Source organism: Mirounga leonina, unplaced genomic scaffold (genome assembly GCF_011800145.1).
Source record: "Mirounga leonina isolate KUSES-001 unplaced genomic scaffold, KU_Mleo_1.0 Mir_170, whole genome shotgun sequence".
Taxonomy (NCBI): domain Eukaryota; kingdom Metazoa; phylum Chordata; class Mammalia; order Carnivora; family Phocidae; genus Mirounga; species Mirounga leonina.
The window spans coordinates 21,497,550-21,521,405 of NW_023270433.1; the positions used below are offsets into that span (position 1 = coordinate 21,497,550).

Genomic DNA, 23,856 nt, shown 5'->3' on the forward strand with positions numbered 1-23,856 from the left:
GAGTATGATATTCGCTGTGGGTTTTTCATAGATGGCTTTTATGATATTGAGGTATGTACCGTCTATCCCTACATTCTGAAGAGTTTTAATGAAGAAAGGATGCTGTACTTTGTCAAATGCTTTTTCTGTGTCTATTGAGAGGATCATATGGTTCTTGTTCTTTCTTTTATTAATGTATTGTATCACATTGACTGATTTGCGGGTGTTGAACCAACCTTGCAGCCCAGGGATAAATCCCACTTGGTCGTGGTGAATAAGCCTTTTATTATACTGTTGGATCCTATTGGCTAGTATTTTGGTGAGAATTTTTGCATCCATGTTCATTTGGGATATTGGTCTGTAATTCTCCTTTCTAATGGGGTCTTTGTCTGGTTTTGGGATCAAGGTAATGCTGGTTTCATAAAATGAGTTTGGAAGTTTTCCTTCCATTTCTGTTTTTTGGAACAGTTCCAGAAGAATAGGTATTAATTCTTCTTGAAATGGTTGGTAGAATTCCCCTGGGAAGCCATCTGGCCCTGGGCTCTTGGGAGATTTTTGATTATTGCTTCAATTTCTTTACTGGTTATGGGTCTGTTCAGGTTTTCTATTTCTTCCTGATTCAGTTCTGGTAGTTTATACTTCTATAGGAATGCATCTATTTCTTCCAGATTGTCTAATTGGTTACAATCCTTCTTGTTTCTGAATAGACACTTTTGGGGTCCTAGGCCTAATTTGCCTTGTCACTTTCATGAGGTTGTTTCCTGGGTTGGGTAAGGGCACAGAATTCAGATACCTTTTTTTTTTTTTTTACGATTTTATTTGTTTATTTGAGAGAGAGAGCATGGGCATGAGCGGGGCGGGGCCGGGGGGGAGGCAGAGAGAGCTAAGTGGGGCTCGATCCCAGGACCCTGAGATCATGGCCTGAGTTGAAGGCAGCTGCTTAACTGACTGAGCCACCCAGGCGTCCCTGGAGTTCACATTCTTTCTGTGCCTCTAAAAACAGGATTCAGAGACCATACTATTGCTAAATCTTTACTTTTAATTTTGTTAGCTTTGACGGGTTGATAATTTTAGTACTTGATTATTATCAGGACTTATTTACATTTCTTTTCATAAAGCTTGAACATGATTAATTACCTTTTATTTAAAGTATGGTGTGTATCTAAAGATGGCATAAGAGTGTTACACTGATCCTCCTCAAAGGGTGTAGGAGGCTTTAACTCTTCCTCTGGTATACTTGGCCCGTTTTGGAGGGACTCCATATGATGCTTGGTGCCCTTTTGGCATTCCCATGGTCCCATCATAAATAATTTTATTGAATTTAGGATGCTACATTTTCTTTCCTAGTGAGGGAGAGCGGAAAGTTTAGGCACTATACTGGGGAGACATAGGAAGAAACCGAATGGTTGTTCGAAAAACGAAAGAGACCGGTATCACTTGCCTTTTTAAGCCTTTGGTACAGATTGTCTACGTCAGTTTGTTATGAGGAATTTAACTTTCTGTCTTCTTCCCCAGAATGATTCTTCCATCGTTTCTGTAGCTAAAATCTGTGGGCAGTGTTTGCTGCCTGAGATCTGAGAGGCACTGGGGCAGAGCCTCCTATGCTGGCACGAGTGCCGCAGACTGATTGCACAGCCACCACGTAGAATCATCTCATCTGCTGCTCTCACAGCCGTCCTGCCTGCCTTTTCCTCCTTCCTTCTTCTTTACTCTTTTCTTCCTTTACCATTGAGCTTTGGGCTAACTTTGAGACTTTATTTGGATTTCACCACTTTTTCCCATTAATGTCCTCTTTCTGTTCTGGGATCCAACCCAGGGCACCGCCCTGTGCTTAGTTGTCTCTCCGGTCTCCTCTGGTCTGTGACAGTGTCTTAGTCTTTCCTTGTGTTTCACCATCTTGAAGCCTGGAGCGGTACTGGCTGGATATCCTGTAGAAGCTCTTCCAATTTGGGTTTTTCTGGTGGTTTTACTGATAATGAGATGGGGGGTCTGGGGCTTTTGAAAGAACACCACAGAGGTGCAGTGCCCTTCTTGTCACATCCTATCAGGGATCATGATAGCCCTGTGACATCAGTCATGGTGTTAACGTTCATCACTTGGTAGAGATCGTATTTATCACGTGTCTCCACTGTAGCATCAACCTTTTCCTTTTTCCTTTTTCTGTTCTTTGGAAGCAGGTCACTAAACCTAGTCTACCCTTTCAGAGAGGGTAGAAGCAGAAATGAAGCCATACCTCCTGCAGGGGGAGGTACCTACATACATTATTTGGAATTCTTTTAGAAGAAAGATGTGTTTCTTTTCCCCCCAGTGAATTTCATCATTTAATGATTTCTTTACATCGGCATGGATTCATGTAGATTAATTTTATACTTTGGGTTATAATCCAGTTCTGTGTTACTTATTTTGTTCCTCAAATTATTCCAGCCTTGGCCATATTGGAACTCTTTCAGGTGGCTCCTGGAGACCTTTGATGTGTTTCACGCCCCATTTTCTTTCTAGCATGACAAAATGCTTCAGGGTCATCTTGCTTTTTCAGCGCTCCAGCCCCAGAATCCGTCATTTTTTCAAGGAGCCTGGTTCCTCTTTTTGGAGAATGGTATTTAACAACCAGGATTTGGGTGCAGGGTGTGCTTGTTGCTACCAGAATGTCTTGCCTCTATGTTCTGTGTGTGTGCGTCTTTGAAAAATTTGGAAAACGTCAAGCATACACAAAAGTACAAATTCTCAGTATCTGTCATGCAGCTTGAACAATTATCGATCAGTGGCCAATCTTGGTTTCATTTATATGGCCTCTCCCCATGCCTCACCCCTCTGCCCGTGATTATTATTTTTTTATGAAGACCCAAATGAGGCTATTACTTTATTTATATTAAAAGAATAAAAATTGTGTATATTTAAGGGGTACATCGTGATGATTTGATATATATGTACATGTGGAATGATTACTGTAGTCAAACTAATTAATACATCTTCTCACATAGTTATCTTTTTGTGTATGTGTGGTGAGAGCTGAAATTTACTCTCTTAGCAAATTTCCAGTACACCTTTGGTTATTTCAGGTAAATCCCAGTAACTATATTATTTCACCTATAGATATTTCAGTCTTGATCTCTAAAAAATACTCTCTTAAATAAAATTTTAAATTGAGGTATAATAGAGTAGAGAGTATGAAAGTGTAGAGCTTGATGAATTTTTATCAAGCTATATGTTTTTGTAACCATCACCCAGAACAAGATACAGGGCATTTCTAGCCCCTCAGAAGTCTCCTCAATCACAAGTGATAATTTTTATAAGAATCTTGAAAAACAAACATAAACCACAATACCGTTATTACACCTAAGAAATTAACAGTAATTCCTTAAAATAAAATATGCAGGCATTTGCAAATGGTAGGTTCCCCTGTCCCTACCCCTCCCCTCCCTTGGAATGTTCTGCCTACCCTGTTCTGTACTTTGCCACAGTCTGGGTTTTGCCGAGAGCATCACGGTGGTGCTGTTCAACATGTTCCTCTCATAGAGGCTTTCTTGGTTGAAACTGGTCTGTCACATTCTGCTTAGGTAATCCCACCACAGTAGTGGGCAGTGGTTCTGTCTGTGGAGAAACTTCCATCAGTAAGGTGGCTTCACCAAACAGATATTGTCCCTGGTGTCTGATTAAAGTTCTCCTTCCCATTGCTAGCTAGATCTAGAAGATTTCTTCAAAATTTTTGTATTTTTTTCAGTATACAAATCCTTTAGAAAAAAGGAATAACTATATGTAGAAGAGAATTTTGATACTCTTGGCTTTGTTTTCCTCTCTTCTAGGGGTTAAATGACCAGGACAGTTGTAAGACAGTATAAATAACTAGTAAACCTTTTTTTTTTTTTTTTTTAAGATTTTATTTACTTATTTGACAGAGAGAGACACAGCGAGAGAGGGAACCACAAGCAGGGTGAGTGGGAGAGGGAGAAGCAGGCTTCCCGCTGAGCAGGGAGCCCCATGTGGGGCTCAATCCCAGGACCCTGGGATCATGACCTGAGACGAAGGCAGACGCTTAACGACTGAGCCACCCAGGCGCCCCAGTAGTAAACCTTTTTTAGTGTTGTGTCCTACTATGTCAGAGTCATCTGCATACAGGGCTAGTTGTGGTTAATCATGACTGAGTGAACTGTAGTACAGGAAAAGGATTAAGCTATAAAAATACCTAGTTTTGGTTGTGTTTGATTTGTTAAGTTCTTTTTTTCTTCTTATATTATAGATCAGCTTGAACGGGTCTTTTTACGACTTGGCCATGCTGAAACAGATGAACAATTACAGAATATTATATCTAAATTCCTTCCTCCTGTTTTGCTCAAACTGTCCAGCACCCAAGAAGGAGTACGCAAAAAGGTAAGCATGTTGGGACGGTTGGGGGAGTTAAATGGTGAGTAAATGGGTGTATATTATGAAGTGAGTTTTCTGTTCTCATTATTGACATCCAGGTTCATGGTCTCATTATGGCCTTTCAAAGTGGAGAGTGAGTCTGGGACCAGCTTACGTGACTTAAACGTAGCTTTTGTATGCTTAGCACAGCTGCATTTAGTGCCAGCCGTACACTTGGCCCCAGTGCCCGATGATAGAATTGAGATCGTTATTCCGCGTATGTGGAGGCTTGATCTAAAAGCCATGCCCTTGATTCCGATATGAAAGTCAGGTGGTAATGGGGCAAAAATATTCTTTAGCTTTGGCTGACTATGAATACAACTTTCATGAAAATTAAGCAAAATAATTTTTTTAAAAAGCAAGATACCGTACAGCTCCTGTTTTAGGATTCTGAAGTACTGTCACCAAAAGTTGGGTAACTATCACATCAAGATTTTTTTTTTAAGGTTTTATTTATTATTTATTTTATTTTTGTTTATTTTTAATTTTTCAAGTTTTTATTTCAATTCCAGTTTGTTAACATACAGTGTAATATTACTTTCAGGTGTAGAGGTTTTTTTTATTATGTTCAGTTAGCCAACATACGGTACATCATTAGTTTTTGATGTAGTGTTCAACGATTCATTATTTATTTGAGACAGAGAGTGAGAGAGAGAAAGTACAAGCTGGTGGGGGGAGGGGCAGAGGGAGAGGGACAAGCAGACTCCCTGATGAGCAGGGAGGGCTCGATCCCAGGACCCCAGGATCATGACCTGAGCCCAAGGCACAAATACTTAACTGATTGAGCCACCCAGGTGCCCCAAGATTTTCTTTTTTAACCTAAATGTTCTGCAGGGAACATTTGCCCCCTTCATTTTTAAAATAGTTCATTAGTCTTCTGGTGTATTTATACTAGACCTTCAGGTCTTAGAGCTGTCATCAAGTTTCATCCCTTAGGCCACTGTGATTGATTGGAAATGGCTCCTTGGAGGTCTGCCCTGAGAGGGATTCTGAGGCCCAATTTGGGTTTATTGGACAAAGAGTCTCTTTAAGAACATCTGTTATGTTTGCAGGAAGAGACAGGACATTCTCATCAGGTATTTGACGTGCCTGTTGTTAACACTGCTTTGCTGAACACATATGTATTTGATCCTGTCACTGTCCTATTTAAAACTCCTCTGTGGCTTTCTGTTACCCTCAGGAGAGCAAGTTATACTAAAAGGCCCCTCATGAGTTCGTTTCTGCTAGGTAACTAGCAGAATTCACGCTAGTGAATGAAAGAAACATCTAATTGGGGAGACTGGTATTAAACAGTCAGACAGACAGTATCCAGTTATAAATTGTAGTAAGTGCCAAGATAGAAAAGGATCTTTGAAAGAATATATTTGAGGACTTGATTTAAACTGAATGTGGGGCATAAGGAAGGCCTCTGTGGTGTGTAGGAAGTAGCCAGACAGAGAGATGGGAAGACCATATAAGATACAGCAGGCCCTGTGTGGATGTTCTGAGCTAGAACAGTGTGGGACGACTTCAGGGACCTGAGGGCCACCCAGTGCACCCAGTGATAGGAGTGATAGGTGGTCAGGCTTTGGGGAGAGGAAACAGGGACGCCAGTGGGCAGCAATTTGAAAGCTCATGTACACATAATTTCAATGTGTGAAATTTTGTGATTGATGAAAACTTGTATTGATTGTCAGTTGTGTAATTTTTGGGTTCCTAACTATCAGTGTCATGATGCAAATTAGACTTAAGCAGGATACCCTGCAAGGGTAGGTGGTAATTTGTGGATAAATTGAGTGAAAGAGAAATAAAAGTTTTAGATTTCTACTGACATATTAGAGTATATTTGCTATTTTAAGGAAAACAAGGTTTGTTATGTAGAATTTTACTTCATAGCCAACTTTAAATGTAGGCTGTCATTAGAATATCTAAAATTAAAGACTGCCCATACCACATACTGACAAGGTTGGACTGGAACTCTCACAGACTGCTGGTTGGTGTGTAAATTAGTATAACCATTTTGGAAAACTGTTTGGAAATACTCGAAAGCTTATCCTATGCATACTCCATGACGCATATCCAGTCCTGAGTTCATATATAACAGAATTATGTATATATGTGCACTAAAAGCATATCTAAGAATGTTCATAGCAGCATTATTGGTAATAGCCCAAACTGGAAATAATCTCATGTCTGTCAGTAGGAGAGTGGATAAATGACGGGATCTCCTTACTAGAGCAGTGAAAGTGAACTGCTGCTATGAGCAGCAGCATGGGTGAGTCCCAGACACGATGGCAAATAAGGCGAACTCGTGTCTGAATGCTTTATGTGTTCCATTTACAGAAATTTAAAAATGGTGTTCGAGGAATGCCTGGGTGGCTCAGTCGTTAAGCGCCTGCCTTCGGCTCAGCTCATGATCCCAGGGTCCTGGGATCGAGTCCTGCATGGGGGGGGGGTCCTTGCTCAGCGGGGAGTCCACTCCTCCCTCCCCTCGGTCCCTCCGTCTCCCTCTGCCCCTTCCCCAGCTTGTGCTCTCTCTCGCTCACACTCTCTCGCCAATAAATAAAATCTTTAAAAAAATGGTGTTCGAAGTCAGGATAGTGGTAACTTTTGGGGAAGAGGGGTTAGTGAGTGAAGGGGCATGGGGTAGATAGGGCTTTTGTGGTTCCAGGTGTGCTTACTCTATGAAAATTTATTGGGCCATGCACTCTCAATTGTACACTTTAGTTATGTTTTATACTTCAATTAAAAAGCTTATTAATGAATAAATGAATTATAAATACATGAGTAGTAAGAACTGATATAGACAAGATACTGTATACCTGAGGCTGGTGATTCTGTAGGTTTACTGATTGTTGTCCATGGGGAAGGTTGGTTTGGGGTTGATTTTTTTTTTTTAATGTTTATTTATTTATTTACTTATTTTTTTTAAGATTTTTATTTATGTATTTGACAGAGAAAGAAATAGCAAGAGAGGGAACACAAGCAGGGGGGTGGGAGAGGGAGAAGCAGACTTCCCGCTGAGCAGGGAGCCCGATGCGGGGCTCGATCCCAGTACCCTGGGATCATGACCTGAGCCGAAGGCAGACGCTTAACGACTGAGCCACCCAGGTGCCCCTGTCGTTTATTTAAAGTAAGAAAAAAATTATCATAAAAAGAAAGTGCGTGATTGTGGGCATGATTGTCACTAATAATGATTTCCCATAGAGCTCTGCCAGGACTCAGTCTAGATTAGATTGTCAGACGAGGGCTGTTTCTTGAGCCTGGTTCCTCCTGATTCTTTTCTCCGTCAGTCAGCTGTATCTTAGGTCTGGACAGCTAGGAAGTTGAGATGAGTATGTGTGGTAATGCAAGTTTCTAGGTCTCTGTAAGGTATATTAGTGGTTCCAAGGATGACTCATGGTGACAGACACTTCAGATGAATTGAGCTCGACTGTCAGTGTTGGAATCAGATTTTTACTATGCCACCTGGTGGCTCAGTGTCCTAGGACAAGTTACTTTAGTCCCCTGAGCCTCTGCTTCCTCACCTGTGAAATGGGAATGACAATACCGTCTCTCTGGTTGTGAGAATCAGATAGGAAATGCAGAGTGCTATGCAGAGGTGTGTTCTGTACAGAAACTGTTTGATAAATGTCAGCTATTTCATTATTCATTAAACAGACATAGATTATACATTTTTTTTTTAAAGATTTTATTTATTTATTTGAGAGAGAGACAATGAGAGACAGAGAGCATGAGAGGGAGGAGGGTCAGAGGGAGAAGCAGACTCCCTGCCGAGCAGGGAGCCCGATGCGGGACTCGATCCCGGGACTCCAGGACCATGACCTGAGCTGAAGGCAGTCGCTTAACCAACTGAGCCACCCAGGTGCTCCTGTTTTTTTTAAGATTTTTATTTATTTGACAGAGAGAGAGATAGCAAGACAGGGAACACAAGCAGGGGGATTGGGAGAGGGAGAAGCAGGCTTTGTTGTTGTTATTAAAATTCACATTTCATTATTGCTCTAGATTCACTTGAACTTTTGTTGTTGCCAGGGATAGTCCTACAATTCTATTTATTTTTTAAAAGATTTACTTAATTTTAAAATTTATTTATTTGAGAAAGAGCAAGAGAGAGCGAGCACGAGCAGGGTGAGGGACAGAGGGAGAAGCAGACTCCCCGCTGAGCAGGGAGCCTGACGTGGGGCTCCATTCCAGGACTCTGGGATCGTGACCCGAGCTGAAGGCAGACGCTTAACCGACTGAGCCACCCAGGTGCCCCTATTTATTTATTTTAGAGAGAGAGAGTGAGTGTGCCCAAGCAAGCACGCAAGTGGGGAGAGGGGCAAAAGGAAAGGGGCAAGCAGACACCCTGTGGAGCACAGAGCCCCACACAGGGCTTGATCCCACCACCCTGAGATCATGACCTGAGCCAAAATCAAGAGTTGGACGCTTAACTGACTGAACCACCCAGGTACCCCTCTATAACTCTCTTTAATACTTGCTTTGAAGCTAGAGCACACATTTTAGAAATGATGGAGAACAGTATATAGGCCTGGCCCTCCAGAACAGATACCTTAAATCCTTGAGTCTTTCTCAGGTGAGGCTTTCTAAAAATGTTATTTTTCTTTCCTTTTTTTTTTTTTAAGATTTTATTTATTTGAGAGCGATTTATTTCTTTATAGAGCGAGAGAGAGGCACAAGCAGGGAGGAGGGCCAGAGGGAGAGGGAGAAGCAGGCTCCCTGCCGAGCAGGGAGCCCGACATGGGGCTCGATCCCAGGACCTGGAGATCATGACCTGAGCCGAAGGCAGGCGCTTAACCGACTGAGCCATCCAGGCGCCCCTAAAAATGTCATTTTTCAATGATCAGTTTCTCACTTCTCTCGTAGCAAGATAATCTCACTCTTAGAGTAAGATTGGGGCCATTTGACATAAGCTTCTGGATTTTGCTTTCCACCCATGGGAATTATTGACTTGCAGATCTCTCTTCTCTTTTCCCACTTGAAGGAGAGGAAGCTTATTATTACTTATATTGCTTTAGTAGAATCAGATGATCTTCAAAATAAAGCAAAAATTCTCCATCATTTTACCTGAGTCCTTTTATAATCTGGGCTCTTCTTTTATCTCTTATCACTCTGTGTGTCAGTCACATGCAGTATGTTATATTCTTTTAGTCCTCATTCCTTCTTATAACTGATTCTCTGCTTGGAAATTCATCTGGTTGTCAGGATTCAGTGTTCTGTCACTTCCTCCCTAAGTCCTCCTTGATCTGGCAGAGTCTTTTCTGGAAACCCACAGTATGTCGTCTGTTTCTCATATTGTCACATTCACGGTGTGTCTTTGTCCGTTTGGGCTGCTGTAACAGAAGGCCACAGACCGGGTGACTTGAACAGCACTTTATTTCTCAGCATTCCGGAGGCTGGGAGTCTGAGGTCAGGGTGCCAGCATGTCAGGTTCCTCATGGAGGGACCTTCCTAGTTGACAGGGCAGCCTCTCTGCTGCATCCTCATGAGGGGAAGAGACAGGACTCTAATCCCTTCATCCCCTTATTAGGACACCAGTCTCATCGTGGGGGCTCCACCCCCATGACATTAGCCAAAACTAAGTATCTCCTAAAACCATCAAACTGGGGATTAGGGCTTCAACAGATGCGTCTTGGGGAAACACAAACATTCCACTCGTGGCATGGTGTGTTGCAGTCATTTTATTCACAGGGGTCCTGGGGGGCTGTGCCTCAGTGTAGGCTCACACAGGATCCCAGCTTTGGGGGACACAGCATTTTGGAACAAGACCCTGATACTGTAAATTCCCTTTCTGGGATGTCACATTTATGTCCTTGAAAAAAACAAAGTAGCTGCTATTCATCAAATTAAATAGTGGTTGAGAAATGAATTTGTTTTAAAGGAATCAATAATTTCAGTTCATATCTTTCTGTATCTTAGGTAATGGAACTGCTGGTCCATCTGAATAAGCGTATAAAAAGCCGCCCCAAAATACAGCTCCCGGTAGAGACACTGTTGGTTCAATACCAGGACCCTGCTGCAGTTTCCTTTGTCACAGTGAGTGTTTTCTTGGCATATTTCTGACTTACAGTGAATTTTCTCTCCTAACGTTTATTAGATGTCATCAGTATATGGGCAGGTTTAGAATTTCACCTCAGACTAATTCTAAATGAAACAGGAGGTGTTTTTCTTCAGATGACACACGTTTTTTCCACTGAAGTGGTAGGTGTGGGATAAGGCATGGTCGTCTACATCGGGCACAGGAAGGCTGGTGAAATGACTCCTCAGGTTTGCTGATATAAAGGAAGGATTTGATTCGTAGTAAAAGGTTGTACGAGGCCAGTCTGAACAGAGAGAAGGCAGAGTTATGCAGCATGGGCATGAATAAACAATAAGAGGAGGAGGAAAGGGCGACTGTCAAGGACAGGAAGCTGAATTTTAAAAAATTCTGTCTCTGATACGTTCAGAAAGGTATGCTCTTTGAAAGTGAAGTAACCGAGGCTGGTAAGAAATGTTCCTCTTCAGTGGTCATCTTCCTGAAATGGAGCTGTATAAAAATGTTGATGTCCTGTGATGTCGCATGTTTTTTTTCTGGCCCTGTTGCTCCTAGCACTGAGGTTCAACCTATTGAGTATCGTCTAACGTCTGGGTTCCAAACCTTCGGAGCCACCTACTGGTGCAGAGATCTTTTCTGTGCCTGCTCTGGACGTACAGCTTCATTACAGAAGCTCCTACTGCACGCAGAGAGACACACTGTGTGCCCATAAAACTGCCAAATAGAATGTCTCCCAAAGAATAACCTTATGAGGCCTATTCTGAAGTGAAGGATCCTTTTAGAAAAGCCAGTTTTTGTCTTATGCATAGATCCAGATATGCATGTATGAATTTGCTTAGAATGAAGCATTCATATGGATTCTAGTGATAGAAAAATACCCACAGCACTCAGTTTCCCTTGGTTCATCATCCATTGGTCAGTTACCGGAACGAGGAACCAGAGTACTGCCATAAGGCGGCTGTAGGAACTGACTGGTTGGGAAACGGCAGCCTAGGATTTCACAGGTGGTCTCCTCTTTGCTTGAAAGGATTAGTGCAACAAGCTGGGAGCTCTGATGCTAATGTGTAGTATGTAGGTTCAGATGGGCCAAATGATGACTTTTTCTTTTCAACGAAAATTGCATATTTGCGTGCTTTTATCCCCCCCAACTTTATTGAGGCATAATTGACAAAATTGTATATATTTAAAGTGAAAAAACATGAAGTTTGATATATGTATGCATGAGTGCTTTAGATTAGGTCATGCTCTCTCACATTAAGTACATCTTAAAGCAAACATTTTGAATAAGTAGGGCTGGAATTCTTCCTGAGATGTCATAGTTGAAGCTGTAATAAATAAACATGTGATAAATTTATGGAGAGAGAATGTGATTTCTTTGTTATAACGTATCTCCCTAAGTTATCAGCCATGTGTTTTCATTGAAATCCTAGAATATTTCCTTCACGCTCACTTGCTTTTCTCTCGTGTTAGAATTTTACTATAATTTATGTTAAGATGGGCTATCCTCGCCTGCCAGTGGAAAAACAATGTGAACTGGCCCCTACGCTTCTTACTGCCATGGAAGGGAAGCCTCAGCCACAGCAGGATAGGTATGGTGTCCTCAATTACCTTCTCTCCCACCTGCATGAGTCAACAGCTACCTCTCAAACACAGAGTCACACATTTGGTTTTACTTGGGCTAATGTGAAGGCTTGAGCTCTTTCAGCTGACAGATGATTGAATTTTCTGTGTCACCTCAATGTTACTGTTTTGGTAATTATCAACTTTCTTGATGCGAGCATGTTAAAATGTGTGCAGAACTAACAACATGTTTCTCAATCTAGATGCATTTATTTTGTCAGTTATTTTGAAGAGGCTAATTTCATGTGATTGCACAAATTAGTCATAAAGTGCTTTTCATCAAAACATTTCTGTCTTGGAGCATATGAAGTTTTAGAGCAGTTTTAAGGAACAGATCACTTGTTTATATTAATATGGGCATTGGAGGGGTGAAAAGGTTTGGATAACACCCTTAGTTTCAGATTTGGCTCAAAGTTCTGTAGTGTAGCCTGGTCATGGTGAGCATCATCAGGAAGAGTGCAGAAGCTGTGGAGGGAAGGTGGAGGTAAATGATGGTTTTACTTTGCTTTTTTAGAGCACATGTATTTTTAAAAGAGACTATCGTACGGATCTTTACAAATAAAATTAATAAACAGTACAAGCACTTTTTGAGGTTTTCATGTGTAATGAAAGAAGGAATTACTGAAGCTGTGTTATATAAGTTCACACATTGGAAATTTTCATACTCAAAATATTAACAGGATCGGTTTTTAATTTCTTTAGATTTAGAATATTTTAATTAACTGGAGAAGAAAAAAATTATTGAAGGAACATGTTATAAGTTGAACTATACCTAAAGTTTAATAGAAAAATCTCTTTTGGTAACTTTAGATACTGGCACTGAGGGCATATTATGTATATCTTTTTCCTAGTGTTTTTGGTAATGAGTCGGAGTGGCTAAACGGCAGTCATCACATCACCCAGCACGCTGGGGTTTCAATAACAAAGAAAGCGAGGCCAGTTCCTAGATTAGGACTTTGTAAATCGGTGGTTCTGAAAGTGCAGGGCCATTGCTGCACTTGCCACTTCTTGTTAATGTGATTTTTGTTTTGTCTGTTATTTGCATGTATGAAAACCTTATTTTTAAAGTAGTTGCAATAAATGTAATTGTTTTTTCAGCTTAATGCATCTTTTAATACCAACCCTTTTTCACATGAAATACCCTGTTGAATCATCAAAATCAGCTTCTCCGTTTAATCTTGCTGAGAAACCAAAGACCGTGCAGCTGCTTTTGGACTTCATGCTAGATGTCCTTCTGATGCCTTATGGGTAGGTTCAAAATAAAACCCAGCGACCTTGTCGGTGACTGCTTTCACTGTGTGGGGTTAAATACTATTTTAAATGATTCAGCTTTCACTTGAAAATGGATGTGTCTCAGATTTTCATTTCTGCTGCAGGCCCGACCTCTTCTAAACCCCAGCCCCACTGCTTGTTGACCTTACAGATGTGGAGCTCCTGTCACGGTTTCAGACTCAGCCTGTCCCAGCTGAAATCAGTTTTTCCCCATAAAATAGTTCTTTCCTTTAACTGCTGTCGGTGCTGTGATGGTTCTCTTAGCCATGTCTGCGTACAGCTATAAATTGCCTGCAGCTTTCCTTTTCCTTGTTGCTAATGCCAGTCCCATAGTAGCCCCTCTCTGCTCCCTGTCTCGTCCTGGAACCACGCTGTCCGCTGCGGGCTGGTCTCATCTCTGCTCAGCTCTCGTCATGACTTTCTCTCCAGCTGTTCTTCTCCAAAACTTTCTACACTGCCAGAGGGATCCCTGATTTTTATTGTTTTATTTTTTATTTTTTGTAAAGATTATTTATTTGAGAGAGAGGGCACGTGCGCCCACTCGTGCTTGAGTGGGTGGGGGAGGGGCAGAGCACGGGCAGAGGGACAGAATCCTCTCCGGGGTGGGGATGGGGGGGCTCGATCTCATGACCCTGAGATCATGTCCAGAGCCAAAATCAAGAGTCGGCTGCTTAACCGACTGAGCCACCGAGGCGCTCCAGGGATCCCTGATTTTTAAAATGTAGATCTTACCAGATCCCCCTTAAAATCCTTGGGGCATTATTTTCCAGTCGTTACATACACTTACGCAGTTCATGCACTCTTACGTCCTTGCCTTTCGTGTTTTAAGAAAATACAGTTCTCTCTGCTTAGAATGCCTGCCCAACAGAAGAGAAGGGGAGAAAGAAAGAAAACAACAGCCAAAACAACTGCTTTGAAAAAGCATCTCAGACTAGCTTTAAGAGGTCAGCTGTGTGTGTCTCTGACACAAATTTCTTGCCTTGGGCAGAGGACACTATTTTCCGGATCCTTATTACACTAACCATCCATCTGTATTGCCACTTCGTGTTTTCATTGTACTGCTGACATGTCCAGCTTCCCTAATAGATTGGGGCCTCCTTGAAGTCAAGGGCTGTTTTAGCTAGCTCTGGTCCCTTGCTCAGTGGCCCAGGTTGTGATCTGCTTCTAGGCTACTTACTTTCTAGGTTGTCCTCCTGCCAGAGATATTTATCTAAAATGCTGCTTTCATTATGTTTCTTCCCTGACCAAAGGGGTAATGTGTACTATAATCTTAGCCTGTGGAGCCTCCTGTCCTCTGTCCCCCGACCAGACACAAGAGGGTTCATGCTGTACAATTTTTTCCCTTTCCAGTTTGCCCCCCCTCCGGCCCCTCCAGTTTGGTGGCTTTATTTTCCAGACCTTGAAACACTTCCACTACCTCTACCTGTTCACTTCTAGTACATGTCCTATCATTGCTTATTTCTCAGTGGTTTCTTTGTCATGTGATAACATGTCAAATGCTCTCATATGTGCTGTTATTATCTCAACCTGCTCCAGATCTTACACTTCCTGGTATTCTTCTGTCTTGTGCTCAAGATGGTGTTTTGCATAATGTTAGCTGTTCAGTAATTACTGATTCATTTACTTACTGCCACTAGTCTTGCTTTAACTTAGAAATAAATGAAAACCTCCTTTTTATAGTTGTTGAATCAGGAGGCAGCCAGAATTGGCAGGTGATGATGGCTTTGGTAAATAAACTTTGAAATCCAAATTTAACTTAGGCACATAACGTCCTCAATCCAGTTTTTCTTACCAAATCCAAATTTAACTTAGGCACATAATGTACTCAATCCAGTGTTTCTTACCAGTGGGAATTTGCCTTATTTTTATAAAAGTATTAAAGTGATTTCTTAATAGGTTTTTTTAATAGATGGATTTAAGATTAAATGGATATAGCATATAAGTAATGTGGAATAATTTACTGTACTATCAGAATCTAAGTGTTATTTTTAATTTTTATTATAATGGGTATTTCATTTTAATATCCAGTCTGATAATTCATCAGCATAGAATTTTAGAGTTTGAAGGGACTTGAATTAAATTTTTTTTTCAAAATTTTCATTTTGTAGATGAGAAATACCAGTTTACTGGATCAAAACGAATTTATCAGAAATCTTATTTTTAATCTGTAGAAGCTAAAAATGAAAATAGGGTGGTAAATTAATAAATAAGTAGCTACAGAGGGCTTTGAACATACAGTGGGAAAAGCTAATTGTTACGACTTTTTCTCTGGGTTTTTTTTTCTTTTTGGGGTGTTATGTGCTTGTGTGGTAAGTGGTTTGGAGGTTTCAGTGGGTTTTCTAATGGGATATAGGAATTAAAGGTGAATTGCCACTTAGCAGAAATGGGAATGACTGTAAAAATGTTCCGTGCTTTGGATATAGAATAATGTTTCTTTTTTTTTTTAACCCTTCTTACAAACAACTGTTCTTTCTCTGTATTTGTCAACCTGAAACTCAAAATGTAGTAGGTCCATAGTGGCTCTTAGAGAGTTGTTTATAGATTGAGAGCAAAATATTTATATTCATTGTTGGTAACTGTAATAGTTCATTTGTAACTAAGCTGAACAGATGGACTTACGGTTAATCTGCTAAAGATGTAAATACCCTTTTTTAGATACCTTCAGAATTTTTCTTTATGATGAAATTTTACTTTCAAGTATTCTAGAAAAAATCTCTCAGAGAAAAGTATAAAATTGAATGTATTAAATGTGCACATATATGTTTATGTATGTGTTTTAATAGGGAGGTTACATTTCTCTTTCCTTTTCAGATATGTGTTAAATGAATCCCAGAGTCGCCAAAATTCATCTTCAGGACAGGGTTCTTCTTCAAATAGTGGGGGAGGTTCTGGAATACCCCAGCCTCCCCCAGGAATGAGTTTTTATGCAGCTAAGCGAGTTATTGGTGATAACCCGTGGACACCTGAACAGTTGGAACAGGTATCACTGCTTGTTCATAATGGAGCCTGCCCCAGTGCGCTGGCCCCGGGGGGCCCCCCGGGAGCAAGTCTGCCGTAGTTCTCATGTGCTCAGTCTCTCTAGTGAAACAGCTTTGCAACCCCTGCCTGACCTCGAGTGCTGTCTTCATCGTGGCAGTTATGTGTTAAAGCCCCAGGGGAAGGGAAGGGGCGGGCAGTGCTCTTCAGTGCTCTTCGTTATGTCCACAGCTCAAGGGTGAAATCCAGCCCCCTCAGAAATGGACTATGTTTAACTTCACTCATTTTAGCTTTTAACTGTAGGTTTAATAATCATCTAGCTGTTTTGGTGCAGTTAAGATACAATTTATCTTGGGTTATTCAGCTTTTTAGGGCTGTACATTTTGTGTAAAGTGAGGAACTCCTATACTCATATGTGACAATATGGGGGAAAAGCATGACTCCCTTTGATATCTCTTGCTGGGAATTTCAGAATTGGCATTAAGCATTTTATTCTGGATTTAAACAGGACACAGCTGTTCTCTGAGCAGCTTTTAAAAAAGACTGGTGCTCTGCAGAGAAGTTGCCTCACTGTGTCTGTGTCATCAGGCACCTCAGGGAAGAACAGATGAGATCAGTATGTAATTATTTTGGAATTCAAGCAACATGGGTTAGTCTTCCAGTCCTTCCTTTCTCTCTCCATGGCAGTCTAAGTGATTTGATATTTTTTCTTTTTGAAAAACAGTGTTTTTTTGGATCAAAAAGCAGTGTTCCCCAGGAGAGGGAAAAAGGCAAGTGGGGGATTGCTTCCACTCGCAAAATTCATAGAATGACTTGTTCAGCGAGGGTTACATTTGATTAGATTTACTTTATGTTTCAAAGGTCTTTTTTTCCCCTTCTCAAACCATGATGTAAGTAAGAAAGAAAGGTAAATAGTAGTAGCAGCTCCTCTTTTTTGGGTGGGAGTGATGTGACAGGTACTCTCCTGAGCACTTTGAATACCTTGTGTCATTTAATCCTTACGTCAACCCGAGGAGCTAGAGAAATCATTTCATTTTGTAAAAGGAATTGAGGTTTTGAGATGTACCGTGGTCTTACTCCTATTACTAGGCTTTGAATCTAGGCCTCTCTGAGGGCTCAGGCTCCAAGTGCTGGAGAATAATCGTTAACATTAAATTGTAATCTTGTGTTGATAATTATTTGCTAATTTTTAAGGTCCTCTCCATGTTTTTTGTCAATTTTATAATCTAGTGAATCTAAATGAACCATTTAGTTTCAAGGATGAAATAAAATTTTTTTTATTTAAATAAAAATGGTTTTTATTTTTTCTAATGATAACATTATGATAATGTAAAGATTCAAGTAGTACAGAACATTATAAAGAGAAGTTAAAAATGACCTGAAATCCTAGTTTGTCATTCATCTACAGCCTAGTCTATGTATGTATGTTTGTGTGTGTATATATATATATAAATACAGTTTTATACAATACATTTTTATATGTTATATATTACATTTACATACATTTACATATAATACAGTATTTGTGGTTTACTTTTTTCATTTAACAGTATAGAAAGTTTTTTTAAAAAGTCATCTTTTTATATGTTTATATAAAATTATGTGTAAACCACGTAAGATTTTAACTAGTTTCCTATTGATGGACATTAGTATTCAGTTTTCTTTGCACATTTTTTTGTTTATATCTTTGTTTAGTTAATTTCCATTAACTGTTCTTCTGTGGCTTAAGTAAATGAGTCTTTTCTCTTGTGACTCTTGCCACAAGTAAGTTGTTTTGAACAAGGGGAGGGAAGGCAAGCATTTTATGATCTGTTTATATACCTTTTTAAATTGCATGTTATTATTTAATAATTATAAACTCTCTTAATCTTGATTCATATACATAAGAACTGGTATATAACTGATTTTTAAAGGTAAAGATAGTTTTCAGGCATATTTGTCCTAAATAGAATTGTTTGTTTTGAAATTCATAGCTCCTTCACATTGCATGAAGTTCTAATTAGAATCCTTCTTTGATCTGTGTTTTATTTTAGCCATTCAATTAGATTGAATACTGTTTGGTTAAAATTTCACTTGCCTTGCCTAGAGTGTGTTTGAAATCCTATTGTTTTCAGTCTAAGAATTTTGAGGACAGAATGAATATGTTAACAATAGAGTGGAACTCTATGGAATGTGGTTTAGTTCTTTTTGAACTGTCAAAACAATCCGTTGAGCCCTCTATTTATAATGTACCAATCTCTTACCTGTAGGCTCCAAATTTGGACTTCAGTTCAAGGCTTTATCATTCTAGAGAGACTGTAACCTGAGTAGGAAGGCTGTGTATCATGATGGTCTTCGATTTGGAGAAACTTTGGTTTGAATCTTGTTCTCATCACTTAATATGTGCCTTAATCTCTTAAGCCTTGCCTCAGTTTCCTCATCAGAAAAATGAGTATAATATTACTTATATCATAGATAGTGAGGGTTAAGTGAAGTCATGAATATATGTTATATACAGTTCCCTGGCACATTGTAAGCCCAAACAGGAGCTGCCACTGTTGTTACTATTAATTTTTGGTTGGTAGTATTTGTTTCTTTGATCACCGTTTTTCCCTCCCTTCATTTATCTGCAGTGCAAATTGGGTATAGTGAAATTCATAGAAGCTGAACAGGTGCCTGAACTCGAAGCTGTTCTCCACTTGGTGATTGCTTCTAGTGACACACGCCACAGCGTAGCGACAGCAGCGGACCTAGAATTGAAAAGCAAGCAAAGGTAAACTGCCTCCCTTTCCACCTTGAAAAAATGAAAAGAGGCCGTATTTCTAAAAGCTCACTCAGCACATATTTATTCTTCCAGGATTTTCTATAATGAGGTATTCAATTTAGGAGATTATGAAATATACCTGATTTGTAATAAAGACAGTTTGCTTAGGAGCAGCATTCTGTATAAGACAAAGAAGAAAAGCTGTTTGGAAAAGCAGTTTAAAACTGGAATGCATTAGAGATATTACCATGAGAAGTGGGACCTTTGTCGTCTAGGTAAATGGACTTAAAAGAATTGATGTTAAGAAGAATGTCAGAACCCAGAAGTTATTCATTTTTGATTCTTCCTCTGTGTCAAACCATTTGAGATGGCTTTTAATAAAGGATATGTAGGTATTATGATAAATACAGTAAAAAGCAAGTCCCATAAAAGAGGTGCTGAATAGATCTTAATTCACACAGGAGGAAATACAAATAGTAATAGCCTCAGAGAAAATGTTGTGTGTGAGAAATCACATCAATGCAAAATGAAACGCTGGTGTACCAGTTTGTACCCATTGGTAAATAAAATTATGTAACAGTTGAAACTCCATTTAAGTTTCTGTTGAAACTGCTGTTTTTATATTCTGTTGATTGGCATTATAAACCGAAATAATTTTTGGAAAGCACTTTGCAGTATGTAATGAATCATAAAAATATTTATAATGTTTTATGTAAATCTTCTGGGAATTTATCCTAAGAGAGTCATTCAGAAGAAGAAAAAGATTATATTTAGAAAAATGTTATAGATTTGCCCATTATACCATTTCCTATAATTTTAAGAAAAATGGAAACATTCAAATTTCTACTATAGGGAAGTAGTTAAGTAAATTAACTCTGTGTCTCTGTATGGAATATTATAGATCTTCCCAAATAATTATGAAAGTAATAAAGCAATGTGTAAATTGTCCACAAGTAATGGCAAATGAATACAGCAGAATACAAAATAATATGTGTACTGATTTAAAACAGGAGAGGTGGGGAGACTGGAAAAACAACGGGAGAAATTGAAGTTACTTGGTTGAAAACTATCACGATTATGGAAGAGTTATGTTCTTCATTTGTTTTAATGCTTAATGTAATAGCATGCTAAAAGGCAGTGGAGTGCATATACTGTAGTTTTTCCACTTCAGAGAAAGTGATACAAGCAGGTGTAACCGCGTAAGGAAGGTAACTTCGTTGTGTCTTCGGTTACGTGTCCGTAAGCAGACTGCACGTGTGGGGGCGGTTAGGAGCGGTGTACCCCTCCACAGCAGGTGAGGCAGCCTAGGGGAGGAGCGCGTTGTCAGGGAGTTAATTCTGGTCATGCCTCTCGCTGATGGAGCAGGAAAGACTCTTGTAACCTGCCAGGCCTTGGACTCTGTGGAATAAGGAAGCTGGACTAGACTGTACATTAACACCGCCCCCGCCCCCAGTCTAAAATTCCTTCATGCTGCTTATAACTGCATCCTCCTGGTATCCCTTTCAAAGAATTTATTTGGTTTCGAAGTATCAAAAAATCTTCCTTTAAAACTTCTCATTGTGTTTGAGCTGGCCCCATTCTTTACACCATGTAGTGGATTGGATTGTTAGAAATGTAAATGTGGTGCAGAAGTATTCTAGTTCGTTTCGATTTTGTCTTTTAAAACAAGTGTGCATTTTTTTCATAAGAGGAGTTTAACATTGTTAAGAGGTAAAAAGTAAGTTGAGAACGGTATGTAGATATTTTCCCATTTTGTTAAAAGAAAAATCCTGAAGTATCTCTTCAAGTGATGCATCTCTCTTTTGATCTGTTTCTTTACCTACCCACCTGCTATACCATCCACCGGTTTTACGTGCATAAGAAAGAAGTCTAGAAAAAGATACACCAAAGTTAGTGGTTACTGAAAAGGAGTAGAGAGGGATATGGTATACAGATTATAAGTTTCTGTACATTTCTGAATTTTCACAACAAACATGTAATAAAAAAACCTAGAAAGATGGCAAGGGGAAAAGTAGAGGAAACAGTGAAAATTTTTAGTTTTTAGTTTGTTTTTACCATTAAGCTTTACTAAAATGGGTACGTGTTGTCAAAAATCTGTACACCTGATGTATTTATAGAAGGGAGACAAAGGTGGGGCTTGAGGATTAGTTAGTAGCAGTCATCTGAGGAGAGTGTAGGTGAATAAAAACTAAAATGGAATGGTGGAACATCTTCGAGGATGGAGGTATTGTGGAATTGTGGCTATCTGAGGAAGAGGCAGATGGATGAACTGTGAAAGAAGAGACGGATTAGAAAACCTGTCAGAGCAGCATAAGAAATTGTGTTTGCACAGATTAGAACATAGCTTGGAAGCAGAACCAATGTCAAAAGGCAGAGAGAAGATAGTACGGTTAAATCTCACTGATGAAGTGAAACGCAGGCTTGCAGTACCGCTAGGTTTGTAACATGACTGGGAGGGGCTGCTGCAGGGGGTGGGTGTTGTAGGATACAATGTTGTATCCTCATTCACCTGACAGTGGGGCCCGAGTAGGAGCAAGTCAGGGACTAATGGCAGCATGCCTGCTATTAGGATTAGGTGATGAAACTGCAAATATGTGCTGGCAGAGAAGGAAGAGCGGGAGGCTGGGGGTCCTGGTAACACAATATAAGAGAAATGGGAGGGGCTGCCAGCTTCTTAGGGTTGGGGCTTTAACGGATAATTTTTTATTTTTGGGTCACTTTCCTTATCACTTTTGGGTTTCCAGGTAGTTCAACAGAAGAATGATGCTTGCCTCAGTTCTCTTTGAACAAGTGTACTATAGCTCTGCTCTGTTGGAACTGCTCCGTGGCGTTGGCCTTGAGAGTGAAATACAGTCCATTTTTCTTGTGTGGGTGTCCAGTTGGGCTGTGGATGTAATGAGCTATTGAATCAGGGTGGGACAAGTGACTTCCTGGATTTCTGTTTAGAAATTAACATTGATCTAAATTAATCCCTTTCCTTCTCTTCTACAAGTCAGTTGCTCAGTTCATTTGTGTATTTCTGACATTTTCCTTTGGTAACGAATATTGGGGCTATGTATTTTTTGAAATCATTGAAGTGGGACCAAAAAAATAATTTTAACAAGCTGTGTTGAAACCTTCTGTAGCTTGATTGACTGGAATAATCCTGCCATCATTAATAAGATGTACAAGGTATACCTTGGAGATATACCACTGAAGACAAAAGAGGTAGGTTGTTTTGGTTTATTCTCACATCATCATAAAAAGCATTTGGTTGACATGAGCTCCATATATTTGAACTTTTTCTCCTAGTTTTTTTTTTTTTTTTTTAGATTTTTATTTATTTTTTTTTTACAGAGACACAGAGAGAGAGAGGGAACACAAGCAGGGGGAGTGGGAGAGGGAGAAGCAGGCTTCCCGCGGAGCAGGGGGCCCGATGCGGGACTCGATCCCAGGACCCTGGGATCACGACCTGAGCCGAAGGCAGACGCTTAACGACCGAGCCACCCAGGCGCCCCTCTCCTAGTTATTTTGACTTAAGCTGAATTTATCCTGGAGGAAATACTAGTTTTAAGCCATGTTGTCTGGGTGGATTAAGATTTCCTGGTAACTTAGTTTATTTGAGCTGGTCGTTTCAATTCCTATACTTAAATAATGATGATACAATCTCTGGATTAGGGATCCACACACTTTTTCTGTCAGTTTTTTAGGCTTTGCTGGCCATGTGGTTGTGGGGCAACAACTATTCAACTCTGCCCTAACATGAAAGCAGTTGTAGGCAACACATGAAGGAGCATGGCTGGATGCCAGTGTAACTTCATGGCTACTGAAATTTGAGTTTCATATAATATTCACATATTCTGAAGTACTAGTCTTTTTATTTTTATTTTTATTTTTATTTTTTTTATTTTTTTTTTATTTTTTTTTTAAAGATTTTATTTATTTATTTGAGAGACAGAGTGAGAGAGAGAAAGAGCACAAGAGTGGGGAGCGGGAGAGGGAGAAGCAGACTCCCCGCCGAGCAGGGAGCCCGATGCGGGACTTGATCCCAGGACTCCAGGATCATGACCTGAGCCGAAGGCAGTCGCTTAACCAACTGAGCCACCCAGGCGCCCAGTCTTTTGATTTTTAAAAAATCATTTGAAAACATAAGGCACTATTCTTAACTCATAGGCTTTATCAAGAAAGATGGTGGGCCAGATTTGGCCCATTGGCTCATTTGTTGACCTCTGGTCTAAAATCTAGGACCATAGATGGGTTCTTCTGAAGCCTCCAAGTAAGGTGTTTGCTTAATAAGCTAAATTCTGTTCAGTTCACTGTGTTTAAAAGTGTTCTCATGTTCAAATCCAGACATATAAGGATTATTTGCTTGCTTGCTTTTTAAACCATAAATAGTTGTTTTAAAAATCATAATCCCCCCCCATCATACTATTTCCAATTAGATTAAATTGAGTGTGATGTGGCAGAAAGAACAATGAATTGGGAATTGGGAGCCTCCCCCTTGGGTTCTAGTCCTGAATGGCTGCACACAAATGTACTGGGGAGGAGAGTGAAATACAGTCCATTTTTCTTGTGTGGGTGTCCAATTGGGCCGTGGATGTAATGAGCTATTGATAACAAGCTATTGGTAATGAATAGCTAATCACAGGGCTTTTCTTGGCCTCATATTCTTCGTGGAGAAAATGAAAGGGTTGGATTAGATCAGTGCTTCTTCACCCCTGTCGGGTCATAGGGAGCTTTTTTTTGATCGTGTCGATGTTTGCACTGACGGTGCGCTGACAATGGTGGGTGTAACTGCTGGGGCCCTAGCACGAACCAAAACTGTGTCACTAAATAGTACTAGTAGTTATTGTGTTCTTAACTGTCAGCACTC

General features: G+C 40.0%; 1 protein-coding gene across 6 annotated transcripts in view; it reads left to right on the forward strand.

Annotated features, from left to right (window-relative positions):
* The window catches only part of ECPAS (Ecm29 proteasome adaptor and scaffold), a 102,311-nt gene that overhangs the window by 24,737 nt on the left and 53,718 nt on the right, over nucleotides 1–23,856 (forward strand). For 5 of the 6 annotated variants that reach the window (XM_035016070.1, XM_035016068.1, XM_035016067.1 and 2 more), the window contains 7 exons: nucleotides 4,217–4,347; nucleotides 10,279–10,395; nucleotides 11,864–11,982; nucleotides 13,112–13,261; nucleotides 16,097–16,265; nucleotides 18,874–19,013; nucleotides 22,130–22,211. In XM_035016070.1, coding sequence (XP_034871961.1) covers nucleotides 4,217–4,347; nucleotides 10,279–10,395; nucleotides 11,864–11,982; nucleotides 13,112–13,261; nucleotides 16,097–16,265; nucleotides 18,874–19,013; nucleotides 22,130–22,211 — 908 coding nt within the window. Of the gene's footprint in view, nucleotides 1–4,216; nucleotides 4,348–10,278; nucleotides 10,396–11,863; nucleotides 11,983–13,111; nucleotides 13,262–16,096; nucleotides 16,266–18,873; nucleotides 19,014–22,129; nucleotides 22,212–23,856 lie in introns of those variants that run through there. The other variant, XM_035016073.1, reaches the window with a different exon arrangement.